The sequence below is a fragment of the Gigantopelta aegis genome, chromosome 10 (assembly GCF_016097555.1).
Source record: "Gigantopelta aegis isolate Gae_Host chromosome 10, Gae_host_genome, whole genome shotgun sequence".
NCBI classification, from domain to species: Eukaryota; Metazoa; Mollusca; class Gastropoda; order Neomphalida; family Peltospiridae; genus Gigantopelta; species Gigantopelta aegis.
This window is the reverse complement of record NC_054708.1, coordinates 19738897-19759099: the sequence shown is the minus strand read 5'-3', so window position 1 is coordinate 19759099 and position 20203 is coordinate 19738897. Positions and strand designations below refer to the sequence as shown.

Sequence of the window (20203 nt, the reverse complement as noted above, 5' to 3'; positions counted from 1 at the left end):
ATTGTTAAATAAAACATTTGTTTCTTTCTTTCCTATCAACAACAACCAACATCATTACTTTAATGAAACAATAACCTAAAGCATAAAATGGGTAACAAGCTACTTGCATATTCCATAATGCTTGTACTTGCATATTTCATTATGAAATGCACAACCAAGTTTTCCTTTTTGAAATATAGCCTTCGATTCTCTTTTCTTTTTTTCAGTGTGGATGGTGATATTAATTTTTTTTATTTTATTATATTTATCCCAAAATTCTTCAAGTTATTATGTTTGGATTTATCATAACTTGTCATTACGTGCCAGCATTTGCTGGGTCAGTGACAGTTACTTTCCCTTTAAATCAGGATGACTTCATAGTTGCATCATGGCATTGGCATCGCTAAGTTGATTAACTTGCCAGAGACTGACAGATAATCTGCGAAAACCCGTCAGTCTCAGACTCCCAGGGGAAATTGTACACAGGCAACACCGGTCTCCAGTGTGACATCTGGAGCTACAGCGTCTAGTCATGGCCAAAAAAAAGAGAAGAGTTTAGTCACTGCAAAGACAAAGTTTAATCATTTCAAAGATAATGCTTAATCAGTGCCACCATGAAACCGATTCATTCCCCGACTCTGGGAATGTAGTCAGTCAAGGGAGCACTATATTACAGGCACTAGGCCGATCAGATCATCCCCATCTGACAGGTGACACAACCAGGGCAAAGACTGTGAGCTCATGGACCTGAAGGCAACCTTCTTGGAGCTCTTGTTATTGGAGGACAACACAGCAGCTGAGATCAAAGCATGTCTACGTGAGATGATATTACAGAGTATCGGGTGTCATGCTGGTTAATCCTGCTGGCACTATAGAGAAGGCTGCCAGTGATGACAGAGTCACTCAAGACTGAAGAAGATGACCTGTGTCACACTGTGTAATGAAAACAAAATGAATTCTTGCAGTCAATCAAAATGACTCATAACTGTCATCTCAAGAAGAATCCTGTCAAGACCTAATTGGTGCAGCAGTTGTTTTTGTGGGAGGACATCTTCTGAAGTTCTATAATACCTTTTTTACCAGCAGCATTCTTTTACTGGATGTATACAAAGTACCATAAAGAAAACTGCATTAAAATCAAGGTTCAAGCATACTGTCCTACAAATATATATTTAACCATGGAACATGCCCACAACAGAGGTGCAAAAGATACAATATTAAATAAAAGCACTGGGTTTAAGCTGTTTGTTGCTACATTTCAAATGCAAATTAAAGTTGAATTTGGCTAGTTAATTTGAAAATAAATAATTTAAAAGCCTTAAATTTCTTTTAGCTAATTGAAACTTGTATTTGGATGTTGTATATGTTGTATTATTATTATAGTTTTCTATATAATTCAGTAATACTATCATCTGATGGCTGTGTTGGTATTTCTCTGCAATAATTTGTGGGTATTTTTGCCATTTGTTAATTACTACTGAACATGGCTGATGGAAATACATGCCGATTGACTTCCACAGAAAGGCTGCTACCCATGATATCAAACTAATGATGATTCTGCAGCATTAACCACTCAGCCAGTCATATCTACCCTTCCTGCCAACTATCAGTCTGGGAATTCTTCATCCAATAAAAGTGCCACAAAAGAACCTGTTATTCACATACATGTCTGAGACCAATGGTGAGGTGAATATTGGCTAAATTCACAATGGACAATGTCCGACAGTTAAATCAGCAACTGTCGTGCAAGAATCTGCTCCTGATGAAAGCAATCTAGCAAGAATTGTTGCAGATCGTGTGCCAGCCATATCTAATTTGTCAGAAGTACCCTGGCTATCTGCTGCCAGGGTGATAATGTCTTTACAAATGATCACTGTCATAGCTTATCTTCTGGGAGGTGTTTAGTAAGAACAGGATGTCCCTTTTTAAAACTAAACAGGACTAGATATGTGTAGCTATATATATACATGTTAATGTTTGTATTAGATACTAATGTGAAAAAAAGAGAGCAATTTTACATCTGTTGTCAATTAAAGCCAGGATGTTGTATTGTGATATGTATAAAAGGAAATTGTTTTAAAACGTATCCATAGTATACATGCATGTGCAGGAAATTGTGTAAGGGTGGTGTAAGACTTTAGCAAGCGAAATTGTAGTGGGGTTGAGTCATGTTCCCCAGGAGCCCATGTAGTGGTGACAGCGGGTTTCCTCTCACAATCTGTGTGGTCCTTAACCATATGTCTGACGCCATATAACCGTAAATAAAATGTGTTGAGTGTGTCGTTAAATAAAACATTTCTTTCTTTCTTTTGTTCCCCAGGAAAATACAATAAAAATGAAAATTTGCTTCGAGCAGGGAGGGGTTTCGACCCCAAACCCCCATCTGCATAAGGCATACATATGGCAACAATAAAATACTGAATACATAAAACACTGAACGTAAGACAAAGATGACTGAAATCACTAAACCATATTGGATGCCTTCACAGCTAGTTCATTTTAAAAGGTTCTTCTTCATCTCATGTATTTTTTTATATACACAGTAAGAGTTTGGAATTCATGAAGCTGTTTATCCACTTGATTTATGCAACATGCTATGCTCCAAAGCTAAAATGCGTGCATGCCACAAACAGTTAATGCAGTTCCTGGAAAACTTTAGTATTTCTGCACAATTTATTATGTTGTTTCAGCTATTGGAATGTGAAATTAAGTCACAAAAACTGAAGACTTCTTGGGAATGTGGATGGTCATTTTCTGGAAAACTTTAACATTTTCTATTCTCAGAGTTATGATTTATGTTAAATAACAGCCACCTCATTCAATATACTATGATCCTCGTTTGCTTATGTCCTGTTTGTATACCTGTAATGAGATACCATGGGATTTGGAATTTGTGAAGCTCTCATATCCATCTGATTTAGTGCTAAAAGAGTACATGCCCCAGACATGTAAATGTATTTTTCCCCCTCTAGGCACAGATGCAAGCTGGGGTTAAACTGACGTAAACAAGAATTCAATATTGGCCATAACAGATGTGTACTAAAGCCCCATCGATGGTGAAAACCATTTCCATTTGCAAACCTTTCAGTAGGAAATCCCTCACGTTAATACATTTCTATCAAATTTTGCAACATGACAGTTCTAAATAGAAAATTTTCTTGCAGGCAATTACGCTGCTTCAGCTTCCCATCACTGACATACTATCCTAAAGTATTGCTGCTGAAAAAAAAAAAGAGGACCTCATTGTGCTTATTTTCCTATAACATTTCGATAAACTGTCAACTCTTCTATGCTTTTCTTTTAAGACAAATTATGGGATATTCACCATTCCCATCAGGCCGGGACCAATATTCAGTGAAATATGGTGGATAATGATTGGATCCATCAGCTGGAATCTGACTGAAAATTGCAGACTCCATCACCAAAGAGTGACCAAAAGCAATTACACTGGCCAATCAATACCGGGCCTTAAGATGGAGCTTAATATCACTAAGAAGCTCAGGTCAATACAACAGATCTGATGAGAGGAGAAAAGAATTGATTTATCATCCGACATTATATCTGTCATAGACAACCGACAAAATTGGACATAACCTTAATCTTTTGTGGATGACATAATGCTTGTATTTTTTTTTATTTTTTTTTGGCCAATATAAGGAGGATCTGTAAAGCAATACACACCTTAGACAGGCTGTGTGTACTGTTGTTTGGCAGTGATATAAATTAAAGACAATAAATTGCCACATTTAATGACTACAGTATAAGCATTTGACATAACCCTAATCTTTTGTGGATGACATACTCAGCTAATGGTTGTTTTTGTTTTTTGCCAATATAAGGAGGATTTGTAAAGCAATGCACACCTTAGACAGGCTGTGTGTACTGTTGTTTGGCAGTGATATAAATTAAAGACAATAAATTGCCACATTTAATGGCTACAATATAAGCATTTGACATAACCCTAATCTTTTGTGGATGACATACTCAGCTAATTGGTTGTTTTTGTTTTTTGCCAATATAAGGAGGATTTGTAAAGCAATGCACACCTTAGACAGGCTGTGTGTACTGTTGTTTGGCAGTGATATAAATTAAAGACAATAAATTGCCACATTTAATGGCTACAATATAAGCATTTGACATAACCCTAATCTTTTGTGGATGACATACTCAGCTAATGGTTGTTTTTGTTTTTTGCCAATATAAGGAGGATTTGTAAAGCAATGCACACCTTAGACAGGCTGTGTATACTGTTGTTTGGCAGTGATGTAAATTAAAGACAATAATTGCCACATTTAATGGCTACAATATAAGCATTTGACATAACCCTAATCTTTTGTGGATGACATACTCAGTAATGGTTGTTTTTGTTTTTTGCCAATATAAGGAGGATTTGTAAAGCAATGCACACCTTAGACAGGCTGTGTATACTGTTGTTTGGCAGTGATGTAAATTAAAGACAATAAATTGCCACATTTAATGGCTACAATATAAGCATTTGACATAACCCTAATCTTTTGTGGATGACATACTCAGCTAATGGTTGTTTTAGTTTTTTTGCCAATATAAGGAGGATTTGTAAAGCAATGCACACCTTAGACAGGCTGTGTGTACTGTTGTTTGGCAGTGATATAAATTAAAGACAATAAATTGCCACATTTAATGGCTACAATATAAGCATTTGACATAACCCTAATCTTTTGTGGATGACATACTCAGCTAATGGTTGTTTTTGTTTTTTGCCAATATAAGGAGGATTTGTAAAGCAATGCACACCTTAGACAGGCTGTGTATACTGTTGTTTGGCAGTGATGTAAATTAAAGACAATAAATTGCCACATTTAATGGCTACAATATAAGCATTTGACATAACCCTAATCTTTTGTGGATGACATACTCAGTAATGGTTGTTTTTGTTTTTTGCCAATATAAGGAGGATTTGTAAAGCAATGCACACCTTAGACAGGCTGTGTATACTGTTGTTTGGCAGTGATGTAAATTAAAGACAATAAATTGCCACATTTAATGGCTACAATATAAGCATTTGACATAACCCTAATCTTTTGTGGATGACATACTCAGCTAATGGTTGTTTTAGTTTTTTTGCCAATATAAGGAGGATTTGTAAAGCAATGCACACCTTAGACAGGCTGTGTGTACTGTTGTTTGGCAGTGATATAAATTAAAGACAATAAATTGCCACATTTAATGGCTACAATATAAGCATTTGACATAACCCTAATCTTTTGTGGATGACATACTCAGCTAATGGTTGTTTTTGTTTTTTTGCCAATATAAGGAGGATTTGTAAAGCAATGCACACCTTAGACAGGCTGTGTGTACTGTTGTTTGGCAGTGATGTAAATTAAAGACAATAAATTGCCACATTTAATGGCTACAATATAAGCATTTGACATAACCCTAATCTTTTGTGGATGACATACTCAGCTAATGGTTGTTTTTGTTTTTTTGCCAATATAAGGAGGATTTGTAAAGCAATGCACACCTTAGACAGGCTGTGTGTACTGTTGTTTGGCAGTGATATAAATTAAAGACAATAAATTGCCACATTTAATGGCTACAATATAAGCATTTGACATAACCCTAATCTTTTGTGGATGACATACTCAGCTAATGGTTGTTTTTGTTTTTTTGCCAATATAAGGAGGATTTGTAAAGCAATGCACACCTTAGACAGGCTGTGTATACTGTTGTTTGGCAGTGATGTAAATTAAAGACAATAAATTGCCACATTTAATGGCTACAATATAAGCATTTGACATAACCCTAATCTTTTGTGGATGACATACTCAGTAATGGTTGTTTTTGTTTTTTGCCAATATAAGGAGGATTTGTAAAGCAATGCACACCTTAGACAGGCTGTGTATACTTTTACTTGCCAATGATGTAAATTAAAGTCAACAAAGTGCCACATTTAATGGCTGTGGTATAAGTAACATGGCTGGAAGTTTGGCAGTGCCTGGATGTTTGTTCACCCCAGCAGCCATTCAAACAATGCACTAAATCCAACTGCTGTTTTACAGAAAAATAAAATATATAATGTGCACTCCCACCCACCTCTCACATATGCTTTAATTTGTTCCCCAAGTAAAACAAACATGAATGTATCACTCTGTAATGTGTACCCATTATTGTTGCAAAAAAGTGTTAGTAAACACAAAATGTTTACCAAAAATCAACCACAAATCAACAAATAGTGTTATATGCATCTGCATTCTTAATGAACAAAAGAAAATAGTTTTTCACATCTATTTTCACTTCACTAATGTGCTGATACAGAAATAATCCATTATAAAAATTGGGCCATGAGAATGGATGGGTTTTTTCTATTTCTAATGGCAATTACAATTTTTTTTAAATATATTTCAGAATAGGGACTTTCATGATGAGTTTTGATCAGATATTCCAATGAATGCTATCAAAACAAATTTGGAATTTGTAAAATACCATACATTATCAATTGTAAGTTCTTGGTTGAAGACTGACAAAACATTTTCCCCTAAATGATTTCTTGATGTTATGCTTAATGAACATCACTGTTTTAATCCAATTTTTCTAAATGTACAATGATTGTGTCCCTTAGTCTAGAGTATGAAAAACTGCCAACATACAGGCTACATTTTCTAAGTGGCATAGGAAGGTGCCAAAAAGTGGAAGGGCACACTTTTATATTTACACACTTTTACACTATTATAAAGCAAATATAAAGCAAAATATCTGAAAAAATGGGGGGCACATACCCCCACCCCCCACTTCCTATGCCAGTGTACACAGTACAGTGAAACCCCTCTTAACTGGATCCTCCGGTCAGAGTTCCCTCAAAACCAGACGTTTTCAAGGTCCTTTTTTAAATATCAGTACAGATTAGAACCTCTCTATTTGAATCAGATACCCTTTAAAACCAGACTTTTTCCTTCATACCATGTCCCGTTTAGATGGGGTTCCCTGTATCATCAAAAGTTCTTTAATATTTACTTGCGTTTAATTTACAACCAGGTCTTCCCTTGATGCACAGCAGGCTCATGCACTGAAGGAATCAACCCTTCTCACCTCACAAAGTCTAAATCTCACTTAATATATTTTCAGAGAAAACAGCCCGACTTAATGAAAGTATGAAATAAAAGGCTCACTTTGATGACGTGTATTAGTGATCACGTACCTCATATGTTCTGCATATTGCGTATTTGAAAATAACAATAAATTATAAATGAGTTAAGAGTGTCATGTGGTCTACATCATTTTCTTTCTATTGCAGTCTCAAGGGTGTGCAGAACCTCCACAAGAGAATGTGTTTACAATTGTCCGCACATGGGAGTGTTTATCACAAATTCAACATCAGACGAAATTATACTGTTGTTTTTTCTAATCAACCTATTAAATCATAGTGGTTGCATCTGTGAAGGTTGCAACTAGAGCCACCATGCACTGCTGAACAGATGTAACTAACACCACAAAACAGTGCTGTGAAAATAGCATGCAGAATTTAAGAAAAACCTTTTTTTGTCTTTAAAACAAAGTCAAGAAAAATGTCAAATTTTTTATATATAGATGCATCTGGCTCGAAATATTTCAAGTACTTGATGCCCTCAATCAAAATGTACCTTATATCAGATATTATTTTTGAGGAGCATAAGCACCCCTTGATAGATCAAACTCATCAAACTCCTGTTATTTTTGAGGATTGTGATAACTAAGAGTCAAAATTACCAAATGATTGATATCCAGTAGCCATTGATTCATAAATCAATGTGCTCTAGTGGTGTCGTTAAACAAAACAAACTTTTTTCCTTTTTTTTGAGGATTGTGATTTTTTATTTTTTGACATTTCGAGGTGTACCAGTTTTTATGCACCTGGTATTTTCAAAAATAAAAGTCTACCATATAAATGTTTTTGGGGCAAATGTTCTGTTTCTTTTTTAGTAGGCACCAAATAGGAATAATTTTAAATGTGAAAGAACTACTCTTTTAATGAAATTTTTACTAATGGAAGTTGAAAAAATCCTCTTCAGTCACGTGTCTTATCATAAATAAACCCAAATCAACTGCACTGTATAGTACCACTCAAATCACTCAACTAGAGGTTTAAGTAGAAAGTCAATATGAACATACTTCAAAAGAACGGTTCAGTCTAGGAATCATTCTGTGCAGTTTCCAACAGGACTTCTTAATTAAGAAGATGTATCTACAGGTCAAGCACTTGTGTGTCACATTAACCGTGACCTGTTCACAAAATTCTTTATTTTAATCATTAACAAATTGATTGCATGTTGTTTTATAAGATATTTCTGTGATTTCCATCCATCCATCCATCCATAACACATTAATTCGTCTTCTGCATTCAATCTTTTTACTACCATCATATCAGTAATCGGGATGTGAGAAGAACCTTTTCCATTTTTAGGAGTTCGTGGACAGGTCTCCATAGTTTGGTTTTGAGGGGTGTGTTTATCATCCAAACTTTCTGTTGAATTTCTATTAGGTGCAAGCAGATTTGTAGAATGTGTTCCCTTAATATATTAATAAATTTAAATAAATAAAACCTGGTTGATTGCCAAGTACATTGTAGTATGTGCATATACCTTTCCATTCCATGTCCCCTGAGTTTCATGTCAAGGGATGTCTTCTATCCAAATATTCTGTTAAATGTTTTCTTGATGCAAGCAGATTTGAAGAATACATTCCATTAACATATAATGAATTATATTAATTAAACCTGGTTGACTACCAAGTAGTACGTGTATATATCTTTCCATTCCAGGCCCCCAGAGTTTGGTATTGAGGGGTGTGTCTTCCATCCAAACTTTCTTTCAAATTTCTTCTAGGTGCAAGCAGATTTGTAGAATGTGTTCCATTAATGAAATTAATGAAATAAATTAATCAATGAAATAAGTGAAACCTGGTTGATTGTAAAGTAGTATGTGTACATACCTTTCCATTTCCGAATCTGCCCTGAGTTTCCACCATGGTGATGACCATGAGCTGGTCGAGGTCTATCTGAAGATATTCAAACACATCCTTCTGAATGGCTTGTTTGGGACACCAGGCTCCACCTTTACGCTCTGTTCGAATCCTGAAATAACACAAATAACCTCATTAGTAAAAACTGTTAAATATACAGACCTTGAGGTGAAATAAAACTGAGGAGTGTGATTAATTACTACTCAACATGGCTCTCCTCAACCTAGTCTCAAGGGAGTGATGGGGAGTGAGAGTGATAGCTCCACACTTACACGGCAAGAACTGAACATATACTTTACCCCTAGCTTCAAAATAACACTAGGTAGATGCCCTCCCGTCCCAAGATTGGCCACTGGCAAAGTCAGAGCTCAAACCTGGGATGGACGTGCTTGAACCATTTGGATATGGGCACATTAATAGAGTTGCCTTCCTTCCTTTACTATACACACAGGAAGAAGAAAACAATTCTGACATGTTAAAGAACATGAAGGCCATGAAGGCTTTCTTTTCCCCTAAAATGAAACAGCTGCACAAGGAACTAAAAGCCCAATAAATTTCACTATTTTGTTTATTTTTATTAGAACATAATAACCATCATATGAATTAGGCTTGTCATAATTACTATATACATGAAGATGATATTTTGTTGTGGCCGAGGAAAAGAGGGGAATATTTGTTTAACAGCAACTCGTTATATAAGGTGCCTTTACATTATAGTACTTGTAACATTTCGTCTTTAGAGTAAGAGGAAAACCCACTGCTGCTCCCAAAGGTGATTCTCACTAATTAGCACCAAGAGGTCTTTTACTTGCTCTTTTTCACAGAATGGGAAGAACATATAATGACTTTTGATATAGCATTTGTGGTTGGAATGGTAAAATAATACTAGGGGATCAATTCTACACCCCTATTACGCCTCGAGTAAACACTAATTTGGATCTTTCCCTTCTTATCATGATGATCAGATGATTCTTTTATTGGCAAATTCAAACTCATATATACCATGCAAAACATAATCATGTTTTTAGTTGATGTTGGGTGGGGTTTTTTTTGGTGAATTTACCCAAGATAAAAAGATAAATATCAGTTGTTAGGAACCATTCTGAATGTTGAAAACTTTATTAAAATGTGAAATTGTGTTCAACCAACTAAACCAAACCAAAGCAAACCAAAGCAAACCAAACAAACACACACACACACACACACACACACACACACACACACACACACACACAAACACACACACACACACACACACACAATCAAATAATGCTGTCATGAAATTTGCCAGGCATACACTCCTGCTCTAAAAACAATATACATACTAATGTGAGATGAGCATGAAAAGGCATAGAGGGAGCATTTCACACAGAGGGATTACACACGTTTTTCTTGAAGAAGTTCAATGGAAAAAGCTTCATTCTCAGGAGGGCATTTTTTTTCTTCTTGTTTTGTTTTTTGTTCATTTTTGGGGGTTTTGGGGGGGGGGGGGGGGGTGAGTCAGTATGTAAATGATCATGTTATATTCCTTGTCCGAATTTCTATATTTTTTAAGGTTAATCCCACTGCCTTACATACCTGTGAATGTATACAAAATACAACAGTACTAAAAAATACTGTGTTATAATCATTCAGCAAGATACATTGTACTACATATGGAGTGTCTTTTTATAAAAATAGAAACACAAACACACACGATTGTCTCTCCATTCACAGATGATTGTCCTGGTGGTGGGGGTGGGATCTGTCCCTGGGAACAATGCCTCTAACCACCCTGGCTGTGAGCTGGATAAAAACAGCATGTTAACCCAGCCAGGCACCACGACCAGATCGCGTTTCAGAAGAAACTTGCACAATATGACTGTGCTCATTGCACAGTACAGAAAATGATAATGACTTCCCAACATGGGGAGCTTTACAAACGTGGTAAAGCAGCTATTTCATGAGCCATTAAGCATAAGCTGGGGTTTACACGTCTTTCAATACCTGTTGAAATTATCTCTTGTTAATCGCCATTCTGGACACACCTCTGCCGAGGTTAAATTGGGTGAAAAAGTCATAAATCAGCAGACAAAAGCCACTCTTAGATATTATTAAGCATGAAATACTACAAAACAAGCCACGTATAATAGATAGGTGCTTTACTTACACACAGAACTTAACACTGCTTGCTGCTACATGTATCATACATTTTGTTTGGGCTTTTCAGCATGTATACGGTTTCCTCGATCTGCATGAGTACCACGAGTTAAAATTTCCAAATGTTTGACATCCAATAGCCGATGATTAATTAATTAATTGAATATATATATATACAGTAGAATCTCATTGAATCGAATGCAGAAGGATCGAATACACCGTAATGCTCGAACCAAAAACGAAGTCCCGAGTTACACTTTCACGTTGTTGACTGAATGGTTGGGTCAAACTACCCGATGGGTCAATCACTTTCTCAAGCACTGATGGGGTTCGAGCTAATGGGATTCAACTGTATATATATATATATATATTATCCAACTTACGAGGGCCGCTCCTAATGAATGTGCTTTAGTCCCAGTGTCGTTATACAAAACTAACTTCATAGTCATTTTAGTTGTTTGATTTGGGGTTTTTTTTGTTTTTGTGGGAGGTATATTGGTGCTTATACATCCACTTAAAGTTAAAACACACTGTCTTTGGCACCTCAGCTGTCTATCTGGTCTAGTTGACCAGTATGGGGATTAGTTGCTTGTGACTAATAAGTGAGAAGTTGGTGTCGTGGTCTTGCAATGCTCCAATGAGACAATGGGTTTAAACTGGAACCGTGATTCAAATACCTACTAGCATTACTGTTTCTTTCAATTCTCTTAGTTTTTCTTTTACTGATGTTCCACTTTATGCAACAGATAAAAATAAACCTCCACTGAGAGGATTCGAACCACAGACTGTCAGTACAAGAGTAAAGTGCTCTACCAACTGAGCTAACAGGGAAATTCCCACTAGCTACTACATATATAATCATATTTTTTTGCTGTTTATATTTATATTATGTAGTAGCTGAAGACATATCAGGTCAAATCTCTTTAAAGAAAATTTAGGTGGGATTTTTTGTTTTTTTTGGTACATTATCTGTACTCTTTAGTCATAATTTAATTTTTTACAATCATGACATGCATGTACTGCTGTGAAGTATTTTTCATTGATTAAGGCCTAGAAGACATATTACAACTTATGTATTAAAACCTTTAAGAAACCAACTGTCTTAGAGGCCATCTGCTGACCTTGTTTAGGTATCGGTTTAACACAGGTTTAACTGTATTACTAAATATTTTTTACAAAGCAATAAGGTTATCAGGCCTATAGACTGTTGACATTTAAACATATTTTTTTGTCCAGGCATTCTTCATGTTGCTTTCACTCACAGAGCACGCAACTTTGTCATCTGCACCACAAGAAATCCCAAGCTGGAAGATTTGCACAGCATTGAGAAAATTAACTCTAGCAGAAACCTACTTTGCTATCTGAATGTCCATTGTGTTTCTTGAAAACATCTACGAAATCAGAGCTTCGAGTCAACCCGTTAAATTTCCATAGATCTCTTCCTTTTGTAAAACAAGATTCTGGTTCATTTGTTTTCAACAAGAGGGCAATGTCAGATTTGTGTTTTTTTTCATCCTGTTCATGTATTTGTATTGATACAAATGGTGGCACGAGGTTCTAATAATATACAGCTCTGCGTGAATCTGTTAAATTTTCATAAATCTTTTGTCTTTTGTAAAGGAATTTGTCGCCATGCTCGAGCTTTAATCCAAATGGTGACATGGGGTCTGGCAATGTGTGGCAGTATTGTTGCAATCAATATGGTTAGATCCACGAGTTATTATCAATAAATCAGACATCCGTCTGTCAGGCCGGTGCACACCAAGCTGTAAATATTGGCTTATTGATGATACAACAGGAACAGCACAGTCCAGTCGCAATACACTCACACTGAAATCAATTTGAGACATTTCTCTCAACAATATTAACCATAAAAGGGAATCGGTCATATGGCTAAGTGTTTTTAGGGTGAAGTTTGTGGATTCTTTTACACATTCACATTTTATTTATAAAGTATACGTTTAATTATTACTTAATTGGTCTTGTATCTTTTAGAATGTAGTAAAATGAATGAATGAATATTTTATGACACACCAGCACAAAAATACACATTGGCTATCAAATGCCAAACAAAGTTAAGCAAACCATATGTGGATCTGAATTGGTCTCTTATTTGGTTATAAACACATTTCCAAACTGTTTGAATACTGTGACTTCAAGTTAGCTACATGATGGAACCTTAATTCTGGCATGAATATGGGTAACTGCTTTTCCTCGGAAAGAGATTTTGCCAACTTTTCAATTATAAAATTATAATATTCATGGTACCAATTGAAAAGATTGGTACATTTGCCCTTTATTTTACAAAATTCAATCAATATCATAGTATTTTTATTTCTGAAATTTACACAGAATATCTATTAAATCAAAATGAGGAATAATTTTAAGTTTACAAACTGACATTTTTTAACTGTTTATTTTCACAGACTACATATCATGATTATAGATTATCCATATTACTTTTCAAAGTGAAATGTTAAAAAGGTCAACCCTGATATTAATTGAATGTTCAGGTAAATATCAAACTATAGTAGTACTATAAAACTGAATAGAACATGCAAATCTTACAACCTTAATCTTATTTTATTTCTAATTGATTTATTGATACCTCTGTCATACATCATATCTTTTCATCACCTTCTTTGCAAATTAGTGCTGTTGCCATAGCATTACTGTGCATACAGCTGGTGTACTACAAGTGTTATTGCCTGGAACGTCCAGTCACTGCTGGTAGATTTTCCACCTGGATGATATACGAGAAAACTAAGACAATCACAAAATCAATTCTCGTCGTGAAAAGCTTCAGATGTGTTTTTGTACTCCGGTCGCCTCAGCACCGTATCGGAATAAGCTGTCAATCAATACTTGTTACAAAGGTTGTGTTGGTCATGTTCTGGGCAGGCTGGGTCCCGACACTGCTCCTCCAATCAATAGATGGCTGCCACTGATGCATATACTTTGCCGATTAAAGTGATATGTGCTTGCACACATGGTAACTTCTTCATTCATTTTCAAAAGGATTTTCTAGTTAAAAAGATTTGTAGGGAGTATCGACCACAAAACGTTATTTCACACATTAACAGAAGAAAAAAAAGTGCAAGAGATGAAAAGCACCAAGATATTTAGTTTTCAGACAGAGTTGTCTCTCCTTGTCAACATTCTGCTTTATGGCAACAGTGAATTTTGTGACAGTAAATTATAACAGATGTCAAATACACTGCTGATATAGACCTAGTTAATTCCCAGTGGATGAAATGCATTAAATAAAAATGAGATTATTTTTGTTTTGTGTTTTCTGATGGCAGTACAGATAAGGACTGTGTATTATGCAGCATTCAAGTGTGAGTTATTAAATTATCAGTAATGATGTGATATCCATTACCTTTTAATGCATGTTGATACATGCAAGTGTCTATAATAAGGTTTCCTTCATCCAATCATAATCGTTTCTGCAAGCTGAATGTTAAATGTTAGCATACATGTAGATGTAAATGCAATTGTTGACACCTTTAATTTATTACTTCTGTACAAGGTCAAAGCAAAAGTCAATATATATATATATATATATATATATATATGTAAGGCAAGCACATGACTTTTCTCTTACTAACCATTCACTTCTTTCCCAGACAAATAGCTCAAATAAGGTTTATATCCCTATAAACGGCTCAGTGAGAAGGTTTAAATCCACCACACCAGGACTAGAACTTAAGGATTTGTTGCCTATGCTAATTTTGAAACATTTTTGCCACAGGTAAAATGCTCACTTATGGCAACTTTGAGCCTGCCAAAAGCAATTTTAAACTTGTCACTCTTTGCAACAAATAAACACAAAATTAAAAAACAAAAGTTATCCCTTCAACCGATGGCAATATATATATTTTGTTAGCAATAAACTGCCATTGGTAATGTTTCTGATCTAAAGTAATTCATAATGCAGCTATAAATAACACTTGCTGTCAATTCTGCTGTTACGTTTGAGCCCTGCTATGTGACTTTTCTCTCACTAACCACTAAACATTAATTCCTCTTCTGGACAGATAGCCCAGAAAGCTGACATGTCCAGAATAACATACTTGAACTTAAATTGGAAATGAGAAGGAACATAAACTGAAATTGAAGAAGCTTGCTTTCTATGAGCTTTTTTTTTCACTGCAGACAAGATAAATGCAAAACTCTATCTATCGGTATAGTAAGACATGTGGAGTTTTTAAGCTCGGGTCTGAGCCCATGCAGTCAATATATATTACTGCTTAAAGATTCAATTATCTCCCGAACTGTAGTAATCGGGAAATCAATAAACAGGTAGTGAAATCCTGCAGTAAATGTAATTAATTGAAAATAATGTGTAGATAAGAAATCCAGATGCAGCTTACAGCTCCTGCTAACGGAGATGGATGTGACAGCGTTACATCTCACAAACACAATAACATGGGCTGTACAGCATCCATCAGCTTCGAAATCGTCACATTGAAAAACAAAATGAATAACCAAACAGAGCTCCACAATCACTTTGAATTAAAATATCTCCGTGTAGTGGTGGAGCATTAGTCTAAAGAGTTAATTACATTTTATTTCTCATTCCAGCCAGTGCACCACGACTGGTATATCAAAGGCCGTGGTATGTACCACCCTGTCTGTGGGATGGTGCATATAAAAGATCCCTTGCTGCTGATCGAAGTGGTGACAGTAGGTTTCCTCTCTCATTATCTGTGTGATCTATAACCCATGAAGTGGTGACAGCAGGTTTCCTCTCTCATTATCTGTGTGATCTATAACCCATGAAGTGGTGACAGCAGGTTTCCTCTCTCATTATCTGTGTGATCTATAACCATATGTTTGACGCCATATAACCGTAAATAAAATGTGTCGAGTGTGTGTCCTTAAATAAAACATTTCTTTCTTTTAATTACATTTGTATATAATATTATTTTGTTACATCAGCTGTGGAGCACTGGCTGGAATGAGAAATAGCCCAATGGGTCCATCCACTAGGATCAGTTCTAGACTGACTGTTTTTACTCCTGGCTACACATTTGTAAAGGTATCATAGCGCTATGATATTGTAAAACTGTTATAAGCTATGATGTCACAACAACACATGCCATAGCCAATGACAGACTAATGATATCGTAGAGCTAAGATAGCTTAGAAAATCTGGGCCCTGGTTTTAAATGCTGCTCTCCTGTTTTTATGTTTAGTGTTCTCCTGACAATGTCAACATTTAGTTGACAAAATGTTGAGACTTTTACCTTGTGGTTTTAAACAGAGACTTGTGTTATATTTTATTAAATCAGAACCGACCTGGTATAAACATACTTCAGTAAAAAAAACATGTAAAGTCATATTGTATTAGACTGTTACCAACTTATTAAATAATGTCTTAAATAAAGTGTTTAACTGATTCTTTATGTGTAAATGTTCATTTCTGCAAGATCCATAGCTACCTGCATGTGTAATGAAAGTTAAAAAAGTTTGTTTTGTTTAACGACACCACTAGAGCACATTGATTTATTAATCATTGGCTATTGGATGTCAACCATTTCGTAATTTTGACATAATAGTCTTAGAGAGGAAACCTGTTGCATTTTTCTATTAGTAGCAAGGGATCTTTTATATGCACCATCCCACAGACAGGATAGTACATACCATGGCCTTTGATATACCAGTCATGGTGCACTGGTGGGAACGAAAAATAGCCTAATGCCTACTGACGGGGATCGATCCTAGACCTACTGCGCATCAAGCGACCGCTTTAAAATGATGACAAATTGCAAATCAGCAATTTAAATGGATTACCTGTCTTGACACAAATATTTATAATCTATCACATATTTCACAAAGTCGTTTGACTATTAGTATCTGGGTTGTCTGTCTACGACAGTGGGTTAATAGCTGCTACTAGCTACTGAGAAAGAAGTTGGTGCAGTGGCCAAACACTAATTCACCACTAACTCATTAAAAAAAAAGTCACTCTGGCTGGAAGCCAGAACTGGGACGTGAACCTAGTTACCTACCAGCCTTAAGGCCATATGGCTCAGCCTTACCACAAGAAGGAAGAAAGGAATATGTTTATTTAATGATATACTGAACACATTTTAGTTATGGTTATATGGCATTGGACATGTGGTTAAGGACCACACAGAGAAAACCCACTGCCATCATGCAATGTGCTACTCTTTCCAATTAGTATGCATCATCCTACAGACAGGATAGTACATACCAGGACCTTTGTTGTACCATATGTGAGCACTGGCAGGAATGAGAAATAGCCCAAAGGAAACACCAACTGGGATTGATCCCAGACCTATCCCACTTTACCACTGGGATACATCCTACCCCTTTACCACAGATAAAGTTAAAAGTTTGTTTTGTTTAATGACACCACTAGAGCAAATTGATTTATTAAACATCGGCTATTGAATGTCAAACATTTGGTCATGTTGACATATTGTCTTAGAGAGGAAACCCAGTACATTTTTCTATTAGTAGCAAGGAATGTTTTATATGTACCATCCCACAGACAAGATAGCACATACCACAGCCTTTGATATACCAGAACAAGAAATAGCCATACCACAGACAAGATAGCACATACCACAGCCTTTGATATACCAGAACAAGAAATAGCCATATCACAGACAAGATAGCACATACCACAGCCGTTGATATACCAGAACAAGAAATAGCCATACCACAGACAAGATAGCACATACCACAGCCGTTGATATACCAGAACAAGAAATAGCCATACCACAGGGACTTAGGGAGCAACAAGTGTCTTCTATATGGACATTCCTAGACAAGATCCCACGAAGTACATACAACTTTTACAATAGCAGTCATGGAAAAATAGAATCAATGGAAACGTAGAAAACTCAGAGGTTCCAGTATGGATGAATTAATGTCCGGGCAATAAACAGGAAAAATATATTCAATGACATGCAAGAGAATCAGTAACAGTATAATGTAGGAATCATCAGGTAATATTTGTTCCACAACTTGTAGGGCCATAAAGCAGCTGTTAGTGCAATAAACCATTGAGTCTATCAACCATTTATGACTATTAGCTCACTGAAGAGTTCACAGGGTTATAACTATCTTGTCATTGACAAAGACACAGTGGCAGACTCAATGACAGAATAATGGCCTCAACCATGATATTTAGATCAAAGAATTTAAAGGCTCTGCGGGGGAAATCTATAAAACTGCAGTATATTTCAACTCACACACCTCTGTTCACCCATTAAATCACCAGACAAAGGCTGAATATTTATGAGTGTTAAAAACATGTTGGGCAGAGTCATGATGAGGACATTAATAGAAGGATATCCTTTTTAAAAAAAAGAAAAAAAAAAAGAAAAAAAGACTATGTGGATGCCTATGACCATATAATGGAATTTAAAGTTGTAAAGTTGTTTTACTGAATTAGCTCCATCTATATCCGGTGTTGTCAATTATTTTATTATTGTGCTGACACAGAACTTCAAAGAGTAAAAGGCTAAAAAAATAAATAAAATTGAAACAAACTTTATTGTTATTAAAATGATTTATAATAATTTTAACTTTTTACTTAGATACAACTGCTCTATTTTATAACATAAATACAGTGAAACCCGTCTAAACTCATGGGACCAAGTAAGATGTCCAGTTTTAAAGGGTATCAGGTTTAGAGAAGTTATGTGCTGTACCAATATTTGAAAAGGGGCCATGAAAATTTTAAGTTTACAAAGACTCTGGTTATGACGGTTTTACTGTATATCAAAGTGTAAACAATATATGCACGTTTTTTGCTACAAAAATTGAAAAACTTCATGATGCCACAATCAACATAAATTTTTTAAATTATTATTTGCCAGAAACCCACATCCATCTCACCCATTTGAGAAAGCAATAAAAACTGCATATGTCTTTATGGAGAAGATTTTTTTTCTTCATAATTTTCATTAGGACAGCTGCACTTGATGGAACAACACCATAGCCCAAGTTGATAAGATAACTGTATGAAAGTTTAAACTTAAACACTTAAAAGATAACTGTTTGAAAGTTTAAAAGTGAACACTTAAGAATATTAGTAGTACATTTATAGTACTTAAAAGAAACACAAAATTCATGGTTTTTCAATTTTGATTCCTGGGCCATGTCAATGACAAACAAGATGACCGTTAGATTTAGAGGCCCCAGCAACCTACATTAAGATACACGTGTGTTCCCATGTATTATTAACTCAGCATGAGATCCATGGGATACCAATTCAGCACACATTTCAGTGTCAGTCCACTGAAAGAGATAATGAAAATTTACTTTTTATGTATTACTGATGAATGCCCTAGTTAACAAAGCTCTTCTCAATGAATCTGCTCTGACTAGCCGATCAGATGAATTCTAATGCCATCCATCTTGCCATGGTTGCCTTTCTGCATGTGTCATCCCGTGATTTATTGTCCATTGATACCAGCCGGTGCGAGCAGCAGACAATACCACAGCAAGACAATATGGCCACAGCAAGACAATAGGCGGCAACATCACTTTCTCTTCACTCACAAAGGTAGGGCTCCATACAATGGCTCCACCTATTCAAGTAATTCGAGATGAACATTTCCGAGTTTCCCAAGATTTGTCATGATCATAGTATTAGCAATGAATAGACATGTCAATTCCATTAAAATATTTAGTATAAATGTATTTGACTTGCCAGAATCCCCAGTGGTAACAAAAGACATGGAAGTGAACCCCTATACCCAAAGAATTATTTCTGCAAGAAACATATTCTTTTTCAAATGTTCATTTCAAAAGGTCTTCTATAGACTATACGGCCCAGAGATGATCAAATAATCAATGCTATACTGTACACAAAAATTGCTTGTCATAATGAATCTGCCTAAACTGCCAATTTACAAGTATGCCACAGTTTCCAACCAAAGAGGTCAACAATTAAAGACTACTTTCTTATCAACAACATGTTATCTACAACAGACAGGACACATAAAGGCAACCTGTTAGAGGACTACAAATGTCAAACAGATTCCTACAGTATAAGAAGACGGCAATCCAGACAGCATAGTGGACTGCTACTTTGATGAACCATAGCAACACTGACTGTTAGACA

General features: G+C 35.7%; 1 protein-coding gene across 2 annotated transcripts in view; it reads right to left on the bottom strand.

Annotated features, from left to right (window-relative positions):
* LOC121382741 (discoidin domain-containing receptor 2-like) overlaps nt 1-20203 on the bottom strand; it is a 181164-nt gene that overhangs the window by 53989 nt on the left and 106972 nt on the right. For both annotated transcript variants that reach the window (XM_041512313.1, XM_041512314.1), the window contains exon 3: nt 8926-9067. In XM_041512313.1, coding sequence (XP_041368247.1) covers nt 8926-9067 — 142 coding nt within the window. The remainder of the gene's footprint in view (nt 1-8925; nt 9068-20203) is intronic.